Below are 22,512 nucleotides of genomic sequence, written 5' to 3'. Positions count from 1 at the left end.
TATCTCCGATAATGTTTGTCTGAAAGAAGAAGCAACCTATGATTGCTTGATGGTGAGTAAATCATGGAATAATTTTAATTTTTGGGTGAACTATCCCTTTAATAAATCTGTTTCGTTTAAAGGTGACCTATTACCAGGGCTGGTTATGTTACTTTTAAAATGTACTTCACTACAGATTACAAAATACATGCTTTAAAAAGTCATTTGTAATGTATTCCGTTAGATTACATAAGTATGTAACACACACAAAAAAAGGTAATTACAAGTTTTTCTCACAATTCTGACTTTTTTCTCAGAATTGCAAGATATAAAGTCAGAATTCTGAGATATAAACTTGCAATTTCCCAGTAAAAAAGTCAGAATTGTGAGATTTCTTGCAATTGTGAGAAAAAAGTCTGAATTGCAAGTTTTTAATCATGCAATTCTGACTTTATAACTTGCATTTACAAGTTTATATCTCGCTATTCTGTGAAAAACATTCAGAACTGTAAGATGCAAACTTGCAATTACAAGGAAAAAAGTCATAATTGTGAGATAAAAAGTTGCAATTACCATTTTTACAGTTACAAGGGACTCACAAACAAATGAAAACAGTCGTGGATCATCAGGTAATGACAGTTCAGATTCAAGGGTATATACGTTTTTGAATGGAGGATTTTTATAAATTCAGTCATTTTGTCTTGTGGAATATATGTAAGCATATTTTATGTGAAATAGCTTATTCAGGACAGTTCTAAATAAAATTAACTTGCAATTTTTATGATCCTTCTTATTTGGTTAAAATGATTCAAATGTTACACATTCTGCAAGGGGAATGAAACTTATGAGCAGAAATGGAGCTGATGCTTTTGCAGACTGTCAGAGTCAGAGAGTCACAGATTGATTTTTACATGAATTACCCGTCACAGTTTACATTAATGTTTAAATGAAATTCAAAGTAATCACTTTGGTTATCTAAAATACTTTTCAAATGTAACTGTAATTTGATTACCACCCATTTAAAAAGTAACTGTAATGAAATACAGGATCCTAGTACAGAATAGGACCCTTTAAAAAGTGTGCGCAGGTTGGCATTACCATCAGCTGTAAGCGTTTCCATATACAGACATTATGATTAACTGAGCTTAAAGTCAGGCACCAGCTATTTCGGGGACAAAATAAATAATGTGAAACATGAAACAAAGACAGACGGTGGGTATTTAAAAGAAAAACATTCTTTGAAGTCCAAATGAGATGAGAGGACATATTCTGGAGAGAAGACCACCTGTGCCTGGATGGAGGACTAAACGAGAACAAAAGAAGTTTAAGCCACCTCATCCCCTTAAATACCCTCACCGGCGTCACAGATAACAGGGCGGTAAACACGTTTCTAACACACGCAGTCAAGCGCAACACTTGCTGATCGAAATTTACATAAATGCATATTGCACTTGCATTCAAGGTGTGCAAATCAGTTCATGCGTATGTCATTGGTGATTTATACCTCCACGCGGCTCCACTTCTACCACCAACATTTCCTGTGATTTGTTTACATCTGGGAACATATTTCTTAAAACAACATTCCCAGCTGGAAACTATTGCAAAGTTCCCGAGGGCCTGAAAGCTTGTGCATTATGGTCCGCAACCTCTGTACCAATCAAGAAACAAGATCCTCAAATCTCAAGGGGAAATACGAGCAATTATGGGTCAAAAAAAAAGCCTCAGTGAAAATATGAACAGACGCAGGGCTTAATCAAGAGCAAAAGAGTCTTTGTAAAGGTACAGCACATCATTCAGGTGATCAAGCACCTGTCACCTATTACTAAAATGAAACAGCTGCTCATTAGAAAAAAGTAAATTGCCTCTTTACTCATAAAGGTACAAACAAATTTTCTTTCTTTTTTTAGAGCATACGTTACTCCACTAACTATTCCCCCATACTGCACCGGTGTTTCTTTGGTTTACAGCTTGATTTTACAGTTGGTGCACTGCTGCAAATGTAGTCATGAACCACAAGAATAAACAGAGCTGAGGTCATCTTCTACATACAGGACAGAGTCTTTTACACTGTTCTTCAGTGCCGCGCCCATTTAAATCATGTTTTACCTAAGCTGAATTTGATGCGATAAAAAAAATTCAAATAATGGAAAGCAAATGTCTTTCTATTGAGTTGCAAAGCAAATGTTCAGTGTCTTCAAAAGAGTCTTATGAACCTTTAATGAACTGTTCAAAAAGACTGATTCACTGAATCAGTCTGAAAGTTTTGTGTATTTAAAGACTGTGAGAAATAAACAATAAACAATTATAAATACATACATATATATATATATATATATATATATATATATATATAAGTCTCTTCTGCTCACCAAAGCTGCATTTATTTGATCAAAAATACAGTCAAAAAAATAAATATTATTACAATTTTAAAATAGCTGTGTCAGTGTCAGTGTCACATGATCCTTCAGAAATCATTCTGATATCATTTCTTATTATCAATGTTGAAAACATTAATTACATCCATTAGGGAAATAAGGATACACTGCCATTCAAAAGTTTGGGTTACGTAAGATTTAATAATAATGATAATAACAACAACACTTTAATTCAGCAAAGACACATTATATAAATCCTGAAATAAATGCATTAAATAAATTGCTGAAAATAAATGCTGTAATTTTGAACTTTCTATTCATCAAAGAATCTTGGGGAAAAGCAGCACAACCTTTTTTTAAAATTGATCATAATAATAAATGTTTCTTGATCATCAACTCATCATATCAGAATGATTTCTGAAGGATCATGTGACACTGAAGACTGGAGTAATGATGCTGAAAATTCAGCTTTGATCACTGGATATAAATGACATTTTATAATATATTCACATAGAAAACACTTATTTTAAATAGTAATAATATTTCACAATTTTTACTGCATTTTTGATTAATTAAATGCAGCCTTGGTGAGCAGAACGTCTTGGGTTACGAGTGTAACCCTTGTTCCCTGAGTAAGGGAACGAGACGCTACGTCAGTGACGTGATGGGAATCCTCTGCATTTTTGTGTTCGTGAAGCACTATTGTATCTAACCAATGAGAGAACGCGACGTCAGAGGCGGGTGACGTCACGAACCGGAACCTATAAAGCATGCCCGGAAACAAAGAACGCTAGCTTCTGTGACATGTCTGAAGTAAGCGCTCCAGGCATGCTGGAGGTACGGCAACGTGACGTAGCGTCTCGTTCCCTTACTCAGGGAACAAGGGTTACACTCGTAACCCAAGACGTTCCCTTTCGTGGGAACTATCGACGCTACGTCAGTGACGTGATGGGAACGCTGTCCCAACTACGCCGTGCCTCCGAGTGCCTGGCTACTATCTTGTAAAACCAAGCACCCGGAGTTCTACTCACATTAAGATTATAAAATCTGATGGTGTGCTAGGATGACCATCCAGCAGAACCACATATGTCATTAATGGATACTCCTGACATTAAGGCCTTTTAGGCCGCCATACCCCTAGTCGGGTGAACACGGACAGCTAATGGAGATGGCTGTCCGGCCCCCTCATAAGCAAGTGTGATAGCCTCGACCACCCCCTTGCTCATTCTCTGCTTAGATGCTGGACCTCCTTTCTAATGAGACCCATAAAACACACAAACAATTTATCTGTTTTTCCCCACAGGGCAGCTCTGTGGACATATGCATCTAAAGCCCTCACTGGACAGAGCAGATTGAGTTTCTCCTGATCCGAAGTTGTAAATGGAGGAAGATGGAAGGCCTAAAGTACGATGGAACCTGGGACTTTGGTGGGGACCTTAGGCATATAGCCTGGTCTAGTGTGCAGGAACGCTTTGACCATTCCAGGTGCAAATTCCAAACACAAAGAAGCAGCTGAAAGTGCTTGAAGATCTCCTATTCTTTTAAGAGATGAAATAGCCAGTAGAAATATGGTCTTTAAAAGTGAGGAATTTCTCTGAAACTTCCTCTAGTGGTTCGAAGGGAGCCTCGGCTAACCCTTCTAATACCACGGCCGAGTCCCAGGCCAACGTCCTTGTAGGTACTGAAGGCCCCAGCCTCAGAGTACCACGGAGGAAGCGTATAAAAAGGGGGGCTCGACCTACCGAGGAATCCCCCAGAGGACTATGGCCAAAAATGGCCGCATACACTTCCTCGTGGAGGGAGCTCTGGAGTGGAGTATGGTCTCCACAACCTCAGTTGGGAGAGCAGCATGTATGAGCCTGGCCCCCTCAGAGGCCAGGCCCACAGTCTCCATAGCTCTGGGCATGGATGAATTATCATGCTGCCCGCTTGAGACAGGAGGTCCTGCCTGAGAGGAAGCTCCATCAGGGAGCCATCTAGAAGTGGCACTAGGTCTGAGAACCATATTTTGGTTGGCCAGTACAGGGCTATCAATATTAGACTGACCCCTTCCTGGCGTATTTACTCCAGAACTCCCGGGAGCAGAGCGAACGGGGAAATGCATACAGACGCAGCCTCGGCCACGTCTGTACCATGGCATCCAGACCCAGTGGTGCTGAATGAGATAGGAAGAACCACAGTGGACACTGGGTTGATTCCCCTGAAGCAAATAGGTCGATTTCAGCTCGACCAAAGTTTTCCAAAGTGAGCTCCACACCTCAGTATGGAGACTCCATTCCCCGGGCCTCGGCCCCTGCCTCGACAGGGCGTCTGCTCCCACATTTTAATGCCCTCAGGTCTGGGAAGAAGTATTTTACTGCAAGAAATACCGCCATCATTTCCAGCCGATTTAAGTGCCAGGAACTGATGGTCCTCCCAGAGACCCTGAGCTGAGCGACCACTCATGATCGCCCCCCAGCCCATGAGAGAAACATCCGTCGTAAGCATTACGCGACGACGAGAAGTCCCAAACATGGGTTCTGGGACAGGAACCAAGGCTTTTTCCACATGACCAGAGCACGAAGGCATCGCCGCGTGACTTTTGATCTTGCGAAAAAGATTTCTCCTCGGAGAAAACCCCTTGGTCCTGAGCCACCACTGTAAGAGTCTCATGTGCAGAAGGCCAAAAGTTATCACGTTGGACGCAGCCGCCATAAGACCTAACAGTCTCTGAAACTTTTACAGTGAATGACTGGTCAAGAGAGACCACCGTCGTGTTGTCCGTACGGACCAACACGTGGTGGCCCCTCAGGTCTGGGAGGAAGTGTTTCAGTTCTAGAGACACCGCCATCATCTCCAGCCGATTTATGTGCCAGGAGAGCTGATGGTCCTCCCTTAGACCCTGAGCCGAGCGACCACTCATGATCGCCCCCCCAGACCGTGAGGGAAGCATCTGTCGTAAGCATTACGCGACGACGAGGAGTTCCCAGCACGGGTCCCTGGGACAGGAACCAAGGCTTTTTCCACATGACCAGAGCACGAAGGCATCGCCGCGTGACTTTGATCATGTGAAAAGGATCTCCCCTCAGGGAAAACCCCTTGGTCCTGAGCCACCACTGTAAGGGTATCATGTGCAGAAGGCCAATAGTAATAACGTTGGACGCAGCTGCCATCAGACCCAACAGTCTCTGAAACTGTTTTACAGTGAGTGACTGGCCTAACTTCACCCCATTCACGGCTCCGAAAATGGAATTCACACGAGCAGGAGACAGCTGCGCCTGCATCGTGGTAGAATCCCAGATTACTCCTAGATAGTTTGCAATCTGACTCGGAACCAGCACACTCTTTTTGGCATTGAGCCTCAGCCCAAGCTTTTTCATGTGCGACAGAACAACATCTCGATGTTGAACTGCCAACTGTTCTGTTTGAGCTAATATCAACCAATCGTCGATATAGTTCAGCACGCAGATGCCCTGGAGTCTCAATGGAGCCAGCGCTGCATCCACGCACTTCATGAACGTGCGGGGTGATAATGATAGGCTGAAAGGAAGAACCCTGTATTGGTAAGCTTTGTCCCCGAAAGCAAACCTGAGGAACTTCCTATGAGAAGGATGGATGGATACATGAAAGTTAGCATCTTTCAGGTCTATCACAACAAACCAGCTCCTCGGACCTGATCTGTCCCTTCTTTGGAACAATGAAGTATAGGTTGTGAAACCCTGACAGCTTGCTGGGAGGAGAACCCCTTCTATAGCTCCTTTTTGCAAGAGCGTCATAACCTCCTGTTCCATTACCAGAGACTGCTCGGGGCCACCACTGTGGGAAGGACCCCATTAAACTGGGGCGGGCGAGACCCGAATTTGTAACCCTTTTCTATTGTGAGCAGCACCCATTTTGAAATATTTGGGAGAAGTTTTCATTCTGCCTTATTTACAAAGGGAACCAGTCTCTCGAGACTGGCCTCTGGTGTTTTTTGAACACTTGACTCGGCACCCTGAAGCGGCGAACCGGCAAGGAACAGCCGAATCAAATGATGACCGGCCCTCCTCGGAGGATCGGTGGAGACCGCTGTGCCCTGAAACACACTGGGTGGCAGGGTTAGCAGAACGGCCCCCTGAGGGCGCCAAAGAGGGATGAGTACCAAGTATTTTAATACCCAACCCTCTCTGGAGGGGACTGCCCTCCAATGTCCCGCGCCACTGGCATCAGGACTTCTTCGAAGCCTTCTTGGAAGTAATTACAGTCCGCAGATCTGTGTTACCCCACAAAGACTTCGGCTGTGTCGCCTGTCCCTGTCCCCAAGCTTTCTGCGGGGGACCAAGGGTGGCGACACTTTCTTTTAAATTCCTCAGAATTTAATGTATTCAATATTTCATTTAATCCTCAAATTAAATGCAGCCAGTTCTTATATAAATATATATATTTTTGAACAGACTGAATATATTTAGAATACAAAAAAGAATTATAGCTCGTAATAATTCGCAAGGTATTTTAGGGAAAGAGAGAAAGGGAAACTCCCGTCTGCTCAGATCCCTTAATATATAAATATATATACACATATACATACACACACATGCATAATTACGGACACGTGATACATGCGCAGCCTCGGCAAACGCAAGACCCGAGCTGTATATTCATTCTTGCAGACTTAATCTACGCGCTGCCTCGGCAACGCGAGATCCGAGCCATATATTCTTTAATGAAAACCCAATCCACGCGCTGCCTCGGCAAGCGCGAGATCCGAGCTTAGACTTTTATTCCCTCGAGAATAAAGCCAACAGGAGTGGAGCTACAAAACTCCCGCTAGTGCATACTTCCTCATGGGCTGGAGATGAGGATGACGGTCCCTCATCACCACCCTCGACACCTTCAACATCAACCTCCTCGGAGGAAGATATATTCAGTGTCGGTGCCTCCCTTTGCGGGGAAGAAACCGCAGCGCGTGCTTCCACCACCAAAGGAGAGACACTAGATCTAGCAGGTAAGGGAAGCGATAAGGCAGAGCCCGTCTCTCCCCCCTCTGCTAGATCCATTTGTGAACCCCACGAGTGCAGCCTTCGCTGTGCCTCGGCAGCAGCGGGACCAGACCCGCGGGGAACACCGCCGCGGCGCCCTCCTCAAAGAGCGCCCGGCGTGAGCGCAGCGCCCTGAGAGTGAGCCACTCACAGTGCACACAGACAGCCCCCTCAAGAGCTGCCTGTGCGTGCTCAACTCCCAGGCATTTCACACACATCTCATGTGTATCTCCCTCCACGATGAATCGCGGGCAAGGAGGTGCACACTTAGTGAAACGCTGGCTTTTCTCCGTCATTTTATATATATATATATATATATGTCTATTATGTGTCTTATTTCACTTGTTTAGAAACTCTTGTCCTCAGACAAGAGATCACTTTCTGGCGAGATGGTAGACAGACAACAGTAAATAAGACAGACAAGATACAAATAGCGCTTACTGAAGACAACAGAAGCTAGCGTTCTTTGTTTCCGGGCATGCTTTATAGGTTCCGGTTCGTGACGTCACCCGCCTCTGACGTCGCGTTCTCTCATTGGTTAGATACAATAGTGCTTCACGAACACAAAAATGCAGAGGATTCCCATCACGTCACTGACGTAGCGTCGATAGTTCCCACGAAAGGGAACCTTAAACTTTTGACCAGTACTGTATATATAATATTATTAAAAAATGACTATATTATATTGTGCATGTATCTTTCTCTCTATATATATATTATAATATAATTAAAAAATGACTTATACTGTGTACATTATATTATTATTATATAATAATGTAAATATAAAGGCATAACTAAATGAAAAGTAGATGGGAACCGTATTCTCTAAGGGAAATGTTATTTTTAGAGACAATGACTTTTAAAGCTCTAAACTCAAGATTACTTTCAATTTTTCAACAGGACATTTCAATAAATTATCCATAAAAATGGACACATGGATACGTACATGCATCTGAACTGTGCGGAGCTCCTGCTAATCTCTCCAGCCTCCGGTCACCTTTGTTTGCACTGTCAAATTCAAAACAGCTCTTGCACTAAATCTTTAGAGGGTCTTTCCTTCGGTCTAATCCTTATATTATTCACAGCACAGCGGACATGGAGAGCGGCTAGCGTTTATGTCTGTAGCATTAGCACATGGCTGAGGTAATGGGTTTAGTCATTTTGCTGTTGGAAGTGCATCACGCTAATGCTAATCCCATCAAACCGTACCTTTGTGATGTCACTGACCTCCCCTTAGCAGTGGGTGTGCATACATATGGGACGTACCAGGGATGCCCTGTCTCAGGGGTAAGCCTGGGAAGATCTCCAGACGTCACAAGCAACACTGCCACGTCTTTTTATAGCACAGAAGAGTGCATCGTGTCCGCTGTACGATTACTACATCTTATCCTCAGGGTCGACTAACACCTGAAAAACGTCACTTGAGAAGTGCATTATGTAATCGGAAATGTTTTGGACACACACATAGCTAAATGACAATGTTATTTGCTTTAAAAAGCCCACAAAGCCACGTTAAAATAAGCAGTTAGTTGCCCGTGTGTTTGCTGCTGTTCCCAATAATGCATTGAAATCCATTTGCTCTATATGGATGCTAAGATCTGCTGATTCAGCTCATGTCTGCACTATGAGAAATATTAAATAATGGCCTCTGCCTCTTCAATCTGACCCCAGGATCCTGCTGCTGATTGATGGGAAAGATGAGGCCATGCAGTGATGTGGCATTGTGCTTAAACTCCCAGTTAACTTACAATAATGCAACATTCCTAGTGAATATGTTGTTGGACGGTGGATCCCAAAATGGGGTAAGTGAGGTGAAAGAGGGGGTACGCAAACAAAATGCCAAATTTTGCCATTTATTTAATTCCACTCAACCTTAAAATAACATTAAAATTGAGCATGTATTTCTAACTGGCAAAATGCCGTGAATACATGACATCCAATCAAATGACCTCACCTTTTGTGGTCAAAACTGACTGCATCCACTCTGATGTCTGCTGCCTTAGCAAATCCCGCTATATTACTGCCGTTCTTGACAATATACCTTTGTAAAAGTGTTACTTCATTTTTACCATCATTGGATATTTCTGTATTGTTTTTTTATGTTAAACATTATTTATTTTATCAAGTTATTTATAAAGGTAAAAAAAAATGCACTGAAAAATCAATTTAGGGGTCAAATATTGTCCCTTAACCCTTTGGTCCTCTTCGGTTAAAAAATGACAGAACATTTTGCTTCATCAGAATGGTATGACACTTGGTGACTTTTGTTGCATTAGCTATGTGAATGCATGGACATGATCTTAAAGGGTAGGGATAAACACACACACACATATATATATAAGCAGGGCTTGACATTAACACCCGCCAAACCGCCAAATGCGGGTAGATTCCAGCTGTGGCGGGTAAGACAGCCACTCTCACTAGCCACTTTGGCGGGTTGAATATAATTTCAGCCTACAACCAAATTAAAAATAGCCAAGCTCGTCGTATCACAAAATTACAATTCAGTCACAATTCTTTATCGATTAACTTGCGGTTAGTGAAGGCGGGATAGGCAGAATCGCGCTGAATAACACAACAGAAGCGCTCGCGTGCGCGATCAGTTCTCCTTGCGCCTGAATACACGCACACACAAAATGCATCGTATGGAGTAGGCTATCACGCGTGAATACAGTCGGCTATGGCTTACAGCTAAGTGGGTAAAAACTGGATATGTGTCAGTATATGACGTTCATGCTTGTCTGTCATTAATGTTAATCAAACATCAAAAAATTTTAAATAAATGTATACATGTATGCTAAATAAACATATGTACCTGAAAAAAAAAAAATATATATATATATATATATATATATATATATATATTTAAATTACTATTTGAAAATTCTTTGTTCTTTTTATATAGCCTAACAAAAATAACTATACATACCTGATATATGCAATGTATAGTCTTGATTTGGGTGGTCAATCTGCATTTGTAAGTTTGAAAGGGTTTTAAATCTTGTAAATCAAGTAAAATGACTCAAAATCAAGTAATTTAAGCATGCCAGAGTCAACTTTAATCATATAAAATGTAATTTCCCCACAGCTAAATTGTGGCCAGTGAAAATGCTGAGTGGCTAGTTACTTTGGAAAACCACTAGCCACATTGGCTGGTGAGCAAAAAAGTTAATGTCAAGCCCTGTATATAAGTATGAAGTTCTTTGCAAATATGTGTGAAATAAAATAAAAAATTCAGCCACAAAGCAGTAAAAAAAAGGAACGGCAAGAGGTTACACTCTAAAACACAGAGTACAAAAATAGTTCAAACCCACTCAAACACACACTCCGTTACACACACACAACACACTATTATACACACAAATGAACCAGTGTGGCAGTAAAAATATGGTAAAATTGAGCCAAAAGACTCAAATAAACGGTTGAAATCAGATCAGACCCAGATTTATTAAGCTGTGATAAAACATACCTGTTACATTTTTGTCGAATTTTGATGTTGTGTAACAAAATGTTCTTTTCTGTTTTCAGGTTTGACTGTAGTAAAATTAAAGCAAAAACTGACACTTGAAATCAACATTTCAAACCCAAAAAATCTAAACCAAGACAAAAAGTAGTCTTTGAAAATGTCCAAGTATAAATCCAAAAACGCAACTTAATAAAAATATGTATTTATAAGCCACTTTATATAGAACTATATAGGCATCTGGTAGTTACACCACAGCATTACAAAAGTTTTTCTTTTTTTACTCCCACCAGATGTCACTAATGTACCTTCAAAAATTGAATTTTAAATGTCTTTATTTTAATATGGAATACTGCTTTGATTGAAACATTATTTAAAAATATATTAGAAAAAAAAAAAGTGCATTATTTTTAATGGGAAAAAATAGATGGTAAAAATTGTATACATATTGCATAGTATCATAAAATACCCTGAAAATTTGAAATAATAATCAAAAAATATTATTGAACAAAAATATATTACATTATTATTGGATATACAGCCTAGTCTCATTCTGGCTCTTTTTAAGTGGTGTGAAGGAATTTTCTGCTGACCACACTGTTAAAGTAGACAATTTTATCTCATAAGGTTCTCTGTTTTTAGCAAGCGATGGCGTTTAAAGACACAAAGAAAGAGAGAGATGATCATGGAGGAGTGTAAAGAAGTCTCTGGTGTGTGGGTTATTTGTTATCTAGTGTGGCACACGCTCCAGGGACAGCGCTCAGGGAGCTTTGGCAGACAGCATGCAGTAAATATCACAGTGTGAAACGAACCATTATAAAGCTACTACAATAGTGCAGATGCAACTAATGGGTGGCATGTTGCTCTATGAGTGATTCCTAAACAGATGAAACTGAGAAATTTTACAGTTACGCAGTCCTGAGCACTATGTACAGAATGAGTCACAAGGCACTGCATATTAATAAAGTCTGTCAAATTTTATCAGACTAAAACACTAAAGCTCAATTCTGAATTAGAAAGCTAATCACTCTATCGCCCTCATGACAGTAACAGAAGAACGCAAGCTAAGTATGTGCAAATTTCAATGCATTTCGCATATGCATTTTTGCATAAGATTGATTGTAGGTGTCGTAAATTGTAAGTCCGCTACCGAACGTCTCTCAAACACACTCTAAGCTCAGTGCTGGTTAATCCTTTATTATTTTGCTGCATTGTTTTGTGTGGTAATTGATTTTCCCAATTAGTGACGGCACAAAAGCATATGCAAAGGTCATTCAAACAAGCTTACGTGGCACATGCATGACGAGTGGATGAGCACAATCATGTGAAACCAAGCGGAATAAGGTGAAGCACGCTGACAAGCACTGCCCTTCTTAAACTATTCAGAGCTCAACCGAGTAGATCAATTCCACTGACTTCACAACGTAACACCCACAATTCATCTGATGGCATGTAACTGCCTCAATATTTCCTGAAAAGTACTTTGGAGAAAAAGAAAAAAACACAAGCTCCACTCCGTAGAGAAGCAGGGGACCGGTTCAATAAGAGTTAAATGCAAACATGAAATGTGTGAGCGTGTTTCCAAAAGAAAGACTGGGATTATGTGATTTTGGGCTTATCACACAGCAGTGATAAAATGTTTAAAATTCTTTTATTGTCCGCAGACGTTCGGTATGCTCTCAATTATTCAGCCATAGAATTCCATTAAAATCTCCCCCTCTAGGAAACTCAAAATTATATCCATTTCAGGCACTTATGATATTTCATATTATTTGGATATTTTGGAGTCCAGCCTCTTAGGTGGAAACAACTTAACATCTAACAAAGAACAGCATAAGATAAAATAATAAAATATAAAGGATGCACCAATATGAAAATTTTGTCCGATACCGATAACCGATAATTCTTTATATTTAAAGGCCGATAACTGATATATATTGGCTGATAAATCTGAATCAATTTTTATATAATTTTTGAGTGCCTGATTACAAAAAAAAAGTCTTTCTCACCATTAAAAGCCATATCCCAAATCAACATATATCGGCCGATACCGATAATTATTTATATTTGAAAGCCGATAACTGATATATTGGCCGACAAATCTAAATCAACATTAAAATCCATGTCCCAAGCACACAATTATGTTATTATTATAATTTTATATAGCCGATATGACAGACTTGGCTGTACATTGCACTGCATTTTCCTTTTCAAAGTGATTTCAATCATATTTCAAGCAATTCAAAACCATCAGGATGAACATATGTATCTGAAGTGTCTAAGCTGAAGGAAATAATCCATTATTTATTGGCTTTAATATATCAGCCAAATTTCCTTATCAGACTGATAACGATAACATTAAAAATAAACATTTATCGATACCAATATGGTGTACCGATATATTGTAAATAATTATTTAATTTGTTAATACTGAGAAACTTGCATGTTACAAAAACTCTTGCCAGCAAAAGTAGTTTCAAACAAAACCATGGCAGAATTAACTGTAACGCATCTCTAAAACGACACAATAGCATGTGTTTCGTTATTGAATGAATCTATTTTAGAATGAATCAGTTGAATGAATGACAATGATTCAAAGACAATGATTTGTTTTGCTTCTGAATGAATCATTGTTTTTGAACGAATCACTGATTAATGATTCAATGACTCATTCAAAAAGTCCCGTAACTTGACAGCATGATGATGTAGTATATAATAATATAATATACTATAATATAATAATACGCTCACTATTGCCTTTCTTAATTTGAACCCACAACCTCAGCTTCTTTTGGTGAGTCAAGGAAAACTTGTTCAAACTGACTTGTCTGTTTCGCAAACAGAGGCAAATGAAGCTTGTCATTGTTCAGTATCTGTAATTGGGACGCATGTTTGCATAATCTTGGCGTGTTCTGCTTGTGACGTACGTTAATGTTTGCTCCTCATTGCTTAAAACAACATTAGTAGTCCATTTCTATAATACAAAACAAATCAAGCAGTGAATATAAAGAGTGTAAGTTCATTCCAATAAGGAAGACTGTGTTGTTCTTACCAACAGGGAGCTTTGACATGTCTTGACCTGACAAATGCTTTAACTGCAACTAATGTAAAATACTGAACTGCACAGAAAACGTTTCACATGAAACGTCAATGGAAATGCCTTAGGGAAGACGACTGAGATGAGAGATCTGTCTTAAGGCTATAAAACACAACCTTAAAGGCTGATCCGAACTCAATCCTGTCATTTCTGAATGCAGAAATACCAGCTGAACAGCATACGGCAGATCACTGGACCATTGATCTCTTCTGAAATAACCAGCATGGTGTAGGTGGAAGTGAAAAAATAGGTAAAAGTTTGACGGTTTAAAGCAGCAAACGTACACACACACACCCACACATGCTTTCAGTTCTCACAGAACAATACTGTCTTGCTGTAGGGTCTGAAAGAAATCATATGGTGCTTTCGCAACTCTGTAATTTGATCATAGCAAACAAAAATGCAAATTACTTGTCCAAATATTTAAGGAGCATTGTCGGTACATGAACTAAACCAACGCTAAAGGTCTGTTTAATGTCATTTGTCATGTGCTAAGTCCCTGCAGTGCTTCTTTTATGACGCCTCTGTTTAAGCTGTGACTTAAGGAAACTTAAGTGTGACACTCCTACATGAAACTAGAAACAAGGACCTCCATTGGACTGAATCCCTGTTCAACGTTCCTGTTACCTCATTTATCACCATCGCAAAGCAGCATGTCAGAGCGATGCCATTATAGACGCCGAAGAGCCCTAGTGAGAAGCAAGACATTATACCCAAAGCCCGCCGCTGTCAAGTCTGATTCACTGTGCCGCTGTTTTTGCGCTGTTTTGTTTTTTGGGCTTCACACCAGAGCCTGCTGTTCATATTCGGGTGTTGACGGGCTTCAAAAGCTGGCTGGTGAACACATGAGGCCCGCGGTCACTAAAAAAAGGCTGTGGTTGCACACATAACCTGGAAAACACCCAATGTGGAGAGCGAAAATAAACAGTCACATGACTTTTGTGTAGCAAAGACCTAATTTCCTGGGTGCCAAAAGCTAATACACACTCACGCTGTGCTGTTGGTACAACCAAAAAAATCATGATCCTAACCTTGATCCCCATACCGAAACTCCTCGCTAAAATATTGGTGTCCGGGAGACTGTAGTGCACATCACGACTTTTTAAATGCTTAGCTTAAATGTGTGATATGAATAAACAGTGCTCATAAACGGCTGTTGAAATAGTATTTTCAATAGAAATGAGGTCCCGGAAACAGTATTCCTTACGTCACAACTGGTGACCTTTATGGAGATTCTAACAGACAACAGTTCTCAGAAGCGGAAGTCATCATATTTTGGAAAACTTCTATAGTGGTGAACAGAAATAACAACAAATATAATTTTTACGTTCTCATTTGCACCCCAAAAATGGCAAATTTGCAGTTACTCCTTCAGCCATTCTAATAGAAGCATTAGCCAGTTTTCTGTAATATAAAGCCAAGGAAAACAAGTAATATAATAATATAATGCCAAGATGTAATATAAGTATCTGGTGTCTCCAGAATGTGTCTGTGAAGTTTCAGCTCAAAATCCCCCACAGATCATTTATTATAGCTTGTCAAATTCACCCCAATTCGGGTGTGAGCAAAAACATGCCGTTTTTGTGTGTGTCCCTTTAAATTCAAATGAGCTGCTGCTCCCGCCCCCTTTCCAGAAGAGGGTGGAGCTTTAACAGCTCAACAACAACAAAGCTGGAGAATCTCACGCAGCCAAAATGACGATTGTCAGTAACGGAGGCAGGGTTTATGTAAATTTTAGGGTTTGTGATGTCACTAACCAGGGAAGAAGCGTGTTGTAGTCCCTACCATCCATTTGTTGTGAATTCTTTAAAAGAAAATATCTGCCTTTGCATTGAACTTTGAGCGTCGTAACTTTGCAGATGTTGTTTATGCTCAAACAGCAACATTACACACTAACTAAAGTAAAAAAAAAAAACAAATAATAATCAACCACCCGTTTAAACAAAATGAAAATATAAACAACCACAATACCCAAAGAATGGCTTTCCATCAGCACCTTTGCTCATACTACCCTGAAACCTGATGACATTTACCTCAAGATTAAGACAAATCCACAGGCAAATATGTGCAACCTCAATGTTTTGGTGTGTAAAACAGGCTTGACCTACCGACTGCCTCTAGTGTCATGAAACACAACTACACATAGTAGTGGCCAAAAGTGATGTCTGGAGGGGAGATTGGTTTTTAATGACCCTTTTAAACCATCAAAATATTTAAAATACGAGAGAGAAACAAAACCCTAAACTTGATTAAGGTATTTATCTGACAAAACCATTTGGCAAAATAAAGCAAACTACAGCTAAAAAATGCACTGACTACGATACAATCAGTTATTATTTAGTTGGTTCTCTCTTGTTTTTGCATTTGTTCATAATTTCACAGCCTGGGCAAAAATTATGTCATGTTCCATTGCGTTATCACAAATAAATCAATTGACTCCAAGCACAACTATGCAATATGCATACAAAATCTTTCTAATAATATTTGAATGAAGGATGAAGCTGTCAATTTTCCTAGGCCAGACGTCACTGTTGGCCACTACATAACACTAACTGTCCCGTTTCCATTTTCCAAGCCATTTTTCACCACTCACCATATCCAGGAATGCCTTCGGAACGGGAAATTGTTGACGTGCATCATTTTTTTCTCCCTTCCTGTGTAACTGCGGCCGGTCTTCATTTAAGCAAAGGTGTGGTTCGGGTTGGCTCCTCTCTCTCAGAAATAAATAACTCTTACGCCGGCCTCGGGATAGCCATAATACACCCTGCTTACATGCCTCCACTGAAACGTGCTCCAAGCATCTCAGAAACAAGAAGTCCGCCTGGAGTAATGGAGATTACATCTTCTTAGACGTGTGCTATTCCATAGAAGAGTCTCGAGAAGACACTTCATCCATTTATAAATGTTGACAGTGTGCGTAAATCAAATTTTAAGGCAACAAAATGGCAAACATGTTACACTGAAAAACAGTCTCGAGGGTTAAGGGGTTGTTCCATAGTAGTAGAGCAAAAATAACAAACAAAGAGCAGAACGAGGGTCCTTCCGCTGCCGTTTGTGTGGGATTTGAAACTCACTGTGGTACATCCTCATCCTGAAGTCTCGACATTAATAACTGTTTGAGGAAAATGCTTCCTTTGGACGTCGGAGATGCTTCCCCAAGAAAACCCGGAGATGCATGCCGTCCCTTCTCCAAAATATTCCTGGTGCAAACAGCCCAGATGCCATGGAGAGACGGATGACGGGTCCGATTCGTTCCGATGGGCTTCGTTGTCCTCAGTAAGCCCTGGAAATATTGGTCCCAAAAAAAGAGTAAATGCTCCACTCCTGTCAAACACCGCTATTGATCCTCTTAGTGCGGACAGCTCTGATTAATTCAGTGGTGTTCCTGAAGGAATGGGTGGAGCAGCCGTAGAGGATGAGATGGAGAAGAGAAAACACACCGAGTGTCACCTCAGGGTTGTCCGCATTCCTGTGTCTTCCCGTCTCAGCCGTCTGATCATGGATCTCATCAGATTTGGCAGGCAGTGACAGCGGTCAAGGTGCCGCAAGAAACCAATTAATGCGGTGAAAGCAGCACGTGCTAAACCTCTCACAAATCACGACAATACTCTGTCGCTCTTCCTTACCCGAGGGTCTCTCCGTCTCCCTCCCTCTCCGGCCAGTATAGCAGTTTCCCGGTTCTTTTCGCTCTCTGCCTCTCTGCTGCAGCGCCGGCTCTGGGCTGTACAGGGTGTGTGTGTGTGTTTGGGAAAGACTGTGTGACTTGTTGTCTGTGTGTGAGCGTCAAGGGGCCCCACAAGGGAAACTCTGACCGGCCGACGACGCACAGCGCTAAATAAAGCACACGTCTGACAGCTGGAAGAGCCTGTTTCTGCAGCACGGAATTAAAGCTGATGACAATGTCTCAAAGGTCAGGAGCAATGACAATGATATGGTAAAGTGTTATTATATAGGACAATACAGTCCTACAAACTCGCTCTAAACTAGCTGTAACATAGCCTGGGCTGCTTATAAGGTGCGAGAACAAAACACCACGTTTGAATCGGGAGACGCCTCATGGGAAAGAAAAATCATAAAGGAGATCTCTTTTATATCTCTAGAGTTTCTTCTCAATGGAACTGATATTTCAAATCCAGCTTCTCCTGAGAACAAAATCTCATGTTTCTCATATAAAGAGATTTTGATAATTGTGCTCAGATTTGTAATATCAGAAATCTCAAATATTTCTCATCAATTTTGGCCAAGATCAAATTATATGAGCTGCGATAAACATTTTCATTCAAACTCGTATTTTATGTCAACGTATTATACTCATTTGTGTCTATTTTAGTGTTTATTGTATCGTTAGCATTAGTGCATGCTCGTGACCCTCAGGGTTCCCCAATGTGCCTGACTGATGCCATTTTAGGACAAAGAGAAAATTGCAAACAGACAACTTTGCAGTGATGCCTGTCTTAAAGAATTATGCATGCTGTCCAGCTAAGTACCTTCAATTTTTCTTCTTGTTCAATTTTCCCCTTCGAGTAACCAGGAAAAAAGTGCGCTGACAGATTATTCCCTGTGACATAATTCAATTTCACCTCTAAATCTGACTGATGTTTTTATGCAGGGCCTAACACAGCGTAATACCTAGTCATGAATCAAAAATATCTTTAAGGATGGAGATGTTAGGAATTACAAAATAGTGACTGATGCTACGTGCGACTAATGGATTTGAATGTCTGTCTTGGTTTGTTCAGGTGTGTGTTGAGTACACATGCACATCTGAATCGACCACAAAGCTGGACACCAGCGATGCCAATTTAAATAAATTCTCATAATTGATCATTGTTTATATTAACGATCAAATTAATCATTAACTTTATCCTCTTAAATAAGAAGCAGGGGGTGCTACAATGTTATAATGTTACTTAACTCCCTGAGGTCTGAAAACGCGCCGGCGCGTTTTGCAGAATTTTTTTCACGTTGCAGTAAAACAGACTTAAAATACGTCATTTCTTGTCATAGAGACATAAGTAATATATCAACTGAAACTATAGAATGTCTTCTTTTATTTGTGTACACTCAGAGTAAAAACACAATGTTGTGCTTTTTGTAAAATAAAGAAAACTAACATGATACGTGATCACTCCTCTCCCTCTGAACGAAGTCCAATCTGATAGTTCTCAGCAAATGAACTGTAACTTATGAATACTAATGACAGAAAAATTACACTTGTGTCTAAAGAAATGTTGAAATGTAAGGTTTTAAATCATGCAAGTCAAATCGAAAACAAACATTCTGTGTTTATGTAATCTGTATGAAAAGAGAGCCATGTCAGAAGTCTGTGATTCAGCTCATTATCCGCTAATGTGGCCACGCCCACAGAGCCAGCACTATTCAGATGCAAATTCAGAGGCAATACATGCATTCATCGTCTCAATCGTGTATTTATTGTCTTGAAAAGTGTTTATTTGGATGGTAAAGCTATGGTTAGCGATCTCTAGAAGACATGCCGTTAGTTCCTTGTTCCTTTTCTTCTTTATATGAATTTGTGGCCTAAAGGTGTACAGAGCGCCCTCCGGCTTCAAGTATGAATTAAAAACACCATTCCTGAAATGTCCTCTTCTTCTTTAGAATAATTTGTGGACTAAATGTGCACAGAGAGCGCCCTCCAGCTACAAGTATGAACTGAAAACACAGTATACAGCACTCATATTGATGACAATAAATATTACTTCTCAGTATAGAAAATTGACATATATATATAAGAATCCATCAATATATATATATATATATATATATAAGAATCCATCAATATTGCTCCAAATGTGCATGATTTTAAGCTAAAAGCCTATATGAAATGCCATAGAGGTAACATAATTGTTCAGACACTTTGCATCACAGAAATACATTATATTTAAAAGAATATAATAGAATACCATTATTTTTAATTGTAATAATATTTCACAGTATTGCTGTTTATGATGAGCTGAGACATGATTACAGAGGGTTTTTTTCACAGCCTACCTGACTGAAAGGCCTCATTAATATGCAAGTCATTTCAGGTCATTATTATGTGATTCTTTTGTCTTCTCAGGTGTAAATGGCCCATTATTCATGCAAATTCATGCCTCCACGCATACTGTGTTTCTTGACAAAAAGTGTCTTACAAAAACTAAATCAATATATTGTTTTATATGAAGGAGTAGGCAGCATAATTTTTACATAATTCTGAAGCAAAAACTCTAGTTTACAACCTCCAATACCCAAAAGTCTTGTCAACACAGATTTAATATACTTTTTTGGCCTTATTTCAGTGACTTAAGTTTTTTGTTTTGACAATCCACATTTCGTCTGCGTGAGATTCTCCAGCTTTGTTGTTGTTGAGCTGTTAAAGCTCCGCCCTCTTCTGGAAAGGGGGCGGGAGCAGCAGCTCATTTGCATTTAAAGGGACACACACACAAACGGCGTGTTTTTGCTCACACCCAAATAGAGGCAAATTCGACAAGCTATAATAAATGATCTGTGGGGGATTTTGAGCTGAAACTTCACAGACACATTCTAGAAACACCAGAGACTTATATTACATCTTGTGAAAGGGGCATTATAGGTCCCCGTTAACAAGTGCTTTTAATTTGCTGACATTTTAGAAGTGCACTCTTCCATAGTGCAAAAAAACAATGAACGTTTTGGTTTGTAACCAAACATCAGTAAACCATAGTAGATCACATCTTTATTTAGAGCAGGTGGTCTCGAACGAGCCCAAACACAACATAAGACTGAATGACATTGACATGCTGCTCTGCTAAAGCAATAGTACTTCCAGGATTCGATGGCGATGCGATCATGATGCAGTGTTTGAAACGTCATTTGAAAGTTCAACCAATGGAAACTGGATCTCGGGTGTGGTGGGTAAGTATAGTGAGAAGGGACGATGTGTAGAGACCAATAAGACACTGTTTTACTGGTGGAGCGTGCTTGGATTGGAACGATAGCTTAGATTGACAGGTCTTGATTCACAGCTGAAACATCATCACTCATCAACCAGGATTTTATTACTTGTTTATTTCATGTATTTTTATTGTGGCTTTTACACAAGTAGTTCCTATGTTCAATAAAATCACTTGTTTGGAGGGTTTTTTTGGACCCTTGGTTAATTATGTTTTGAAATAAACAGCTTGCCTACCTAATCCATTAGATAGATAGACAGACAGACAGATAGATACATAGATTATACGTTATTATACGTGGCCACCCACGTATAATAACGGCCGCCCAAGTATATTTGGAGACACATTTTTGCTTTTATTATGTTTATCCACTTGTACTTTTATATCCGTGCAAGATAATGAAACCATCCGTGATCGATAAACTAGTCGTTTCATACCTGCTTGTTACGTGTGCATCAGAACTGTTTACTCCCGCTGACATTCCCATGGGCGCTGCATTTTGCAAAGTCACTAGGCGGCGCTGTTGTGTGTTCTACAAGCTCGCGCAACAGCGCTTCAGACTACTTCAAAGTGATTCTCAATCAATGAAAAGTGCAGATTTATGCCAAGCGATTGCTAATGAACTCAAGTTGATGAATTATTACAATGTCTACTTTATGGCCTATTTATATAAAATGTTTTAGACAGGAGGATCAGCCTGCAATAGTACAGACATTTCAAAATAAGTCCCGGTATATTTCGGGCTTGTTTATAATTAAAAGTCACACGCTAAGTTTTTTCTCTTTCTTTTGGGCATTATTGGTATTTTGGTTATACAATAAATTGTATTTAATTTGATTTTCATTTAATTCATAGTAAATTATTGTAGTCACCTCCACAGGAAGAAAAGACTAGGAACATTATTTGACACATATATTATTCATTTTATAAATTTTACTAGTAAAATCTGTGTCCCATTCACTGAGAGAGACACTATATGACAGCAAGGAGAACATAGGAAAAGGAGAACCATTTAAATGCTGTAATTTTGCATAATTTACAATGCATAATAATGCATAATATTAGTATGTAATTTAATGTAATATGCTATGTAATTAAAATTAATTTCAATAAATAAAAATACTGCTAAAAATCACACATTATTTGTTTGTCACATTTAGCAGACCATTTTTGTGCCATGGGTAATAGGAGGATTTTTTGCCAGGCTACCACCGCAAGTATATTTCAAACCTGTGGGAAGCACTGAGATAGATAGATAGATAGATAGATAGATAGATAGATAGATAGATAGATAGATAGATAGATAGATAGATAGATAGATAGATAGATAGATAGATAGATAGATAGATAGATAGATAGATAGATAGATAGATAGATAGATAGATAGATAGATAGATAGATAGATAGATAGATAGATAGATAGATAGATAGATAGATAGATAGATTCTATTCAGTCATCAACATCTCTCTTCACCAACATTTACTTCAGCTGAGATTCGTTACATAAGCTTGGTTCACTTCAGCGTGGCCTTATATTACACACAGCAGAGGCTCAGTATTTACTTATTAAAACCTCTGTGTAACTCAGCGCTGGGCGTAAATGTCACTTTGTGTTTTCTGCAGTCAAGCGAGAGCCTGATGCCCACAGTCACTTCAGATCAATGTGAAC

At 39.7% G+C, this 22,512-nt stretch overlaps 1 protein-coding gene across 4 annotated transcripts in view; it reads right to left on the bottom strand.

Moving 5' to 3' along the window:
- LOC137028485 (3',5'-cyclic-AMP phosphodiesterase 4D-like) overlaps positions 1–22,512 on the bottom strand; it is a 279,536-nt gene that overhangs the window by 90,250 nt on the left and 166,774 nt on the right. For 2 of the 4 annotated variants that reach the window (XM_067397318.1, XM_067397320.1), the window contains exon 1: positions 16,505–17,618. The exons of the other annotated variants lie outside the window; for them this stretch is intronic. In XM_067397318.1, coding sequence (XP_067253419.1) covers positions 16,505–16,590 — 86 coding nt within the window. In that variant the 5' untranslated portion in view covers positions 16,591–17,618. Of the gene's footprint in view, positions 1–16,504; positions 17,619–22,512 lie in introns of those variants that run through there. 4 annotated transcript variants of the gene reach the window in all.

The sequence above is a fragment of the Chanodichthys erythropterus genome, chromosome 10, assembly GCF_024489055.1.
Source record: "Chanodichthys erythropterus isolate Z2021 chromosome 10, ASM2448905v1, whole genome shotgun sequence".
NCBI classification, from domain to species: Eukaryota; Metazoa; Chordata; class Actinopteri; order Cypriniformes; family Xenocyprididae; genus Chanodichthys; species Chanodichthys erythropterus.
This window is presented reverse-complemented; position numbering and strand designations above follow the sequence as displayed.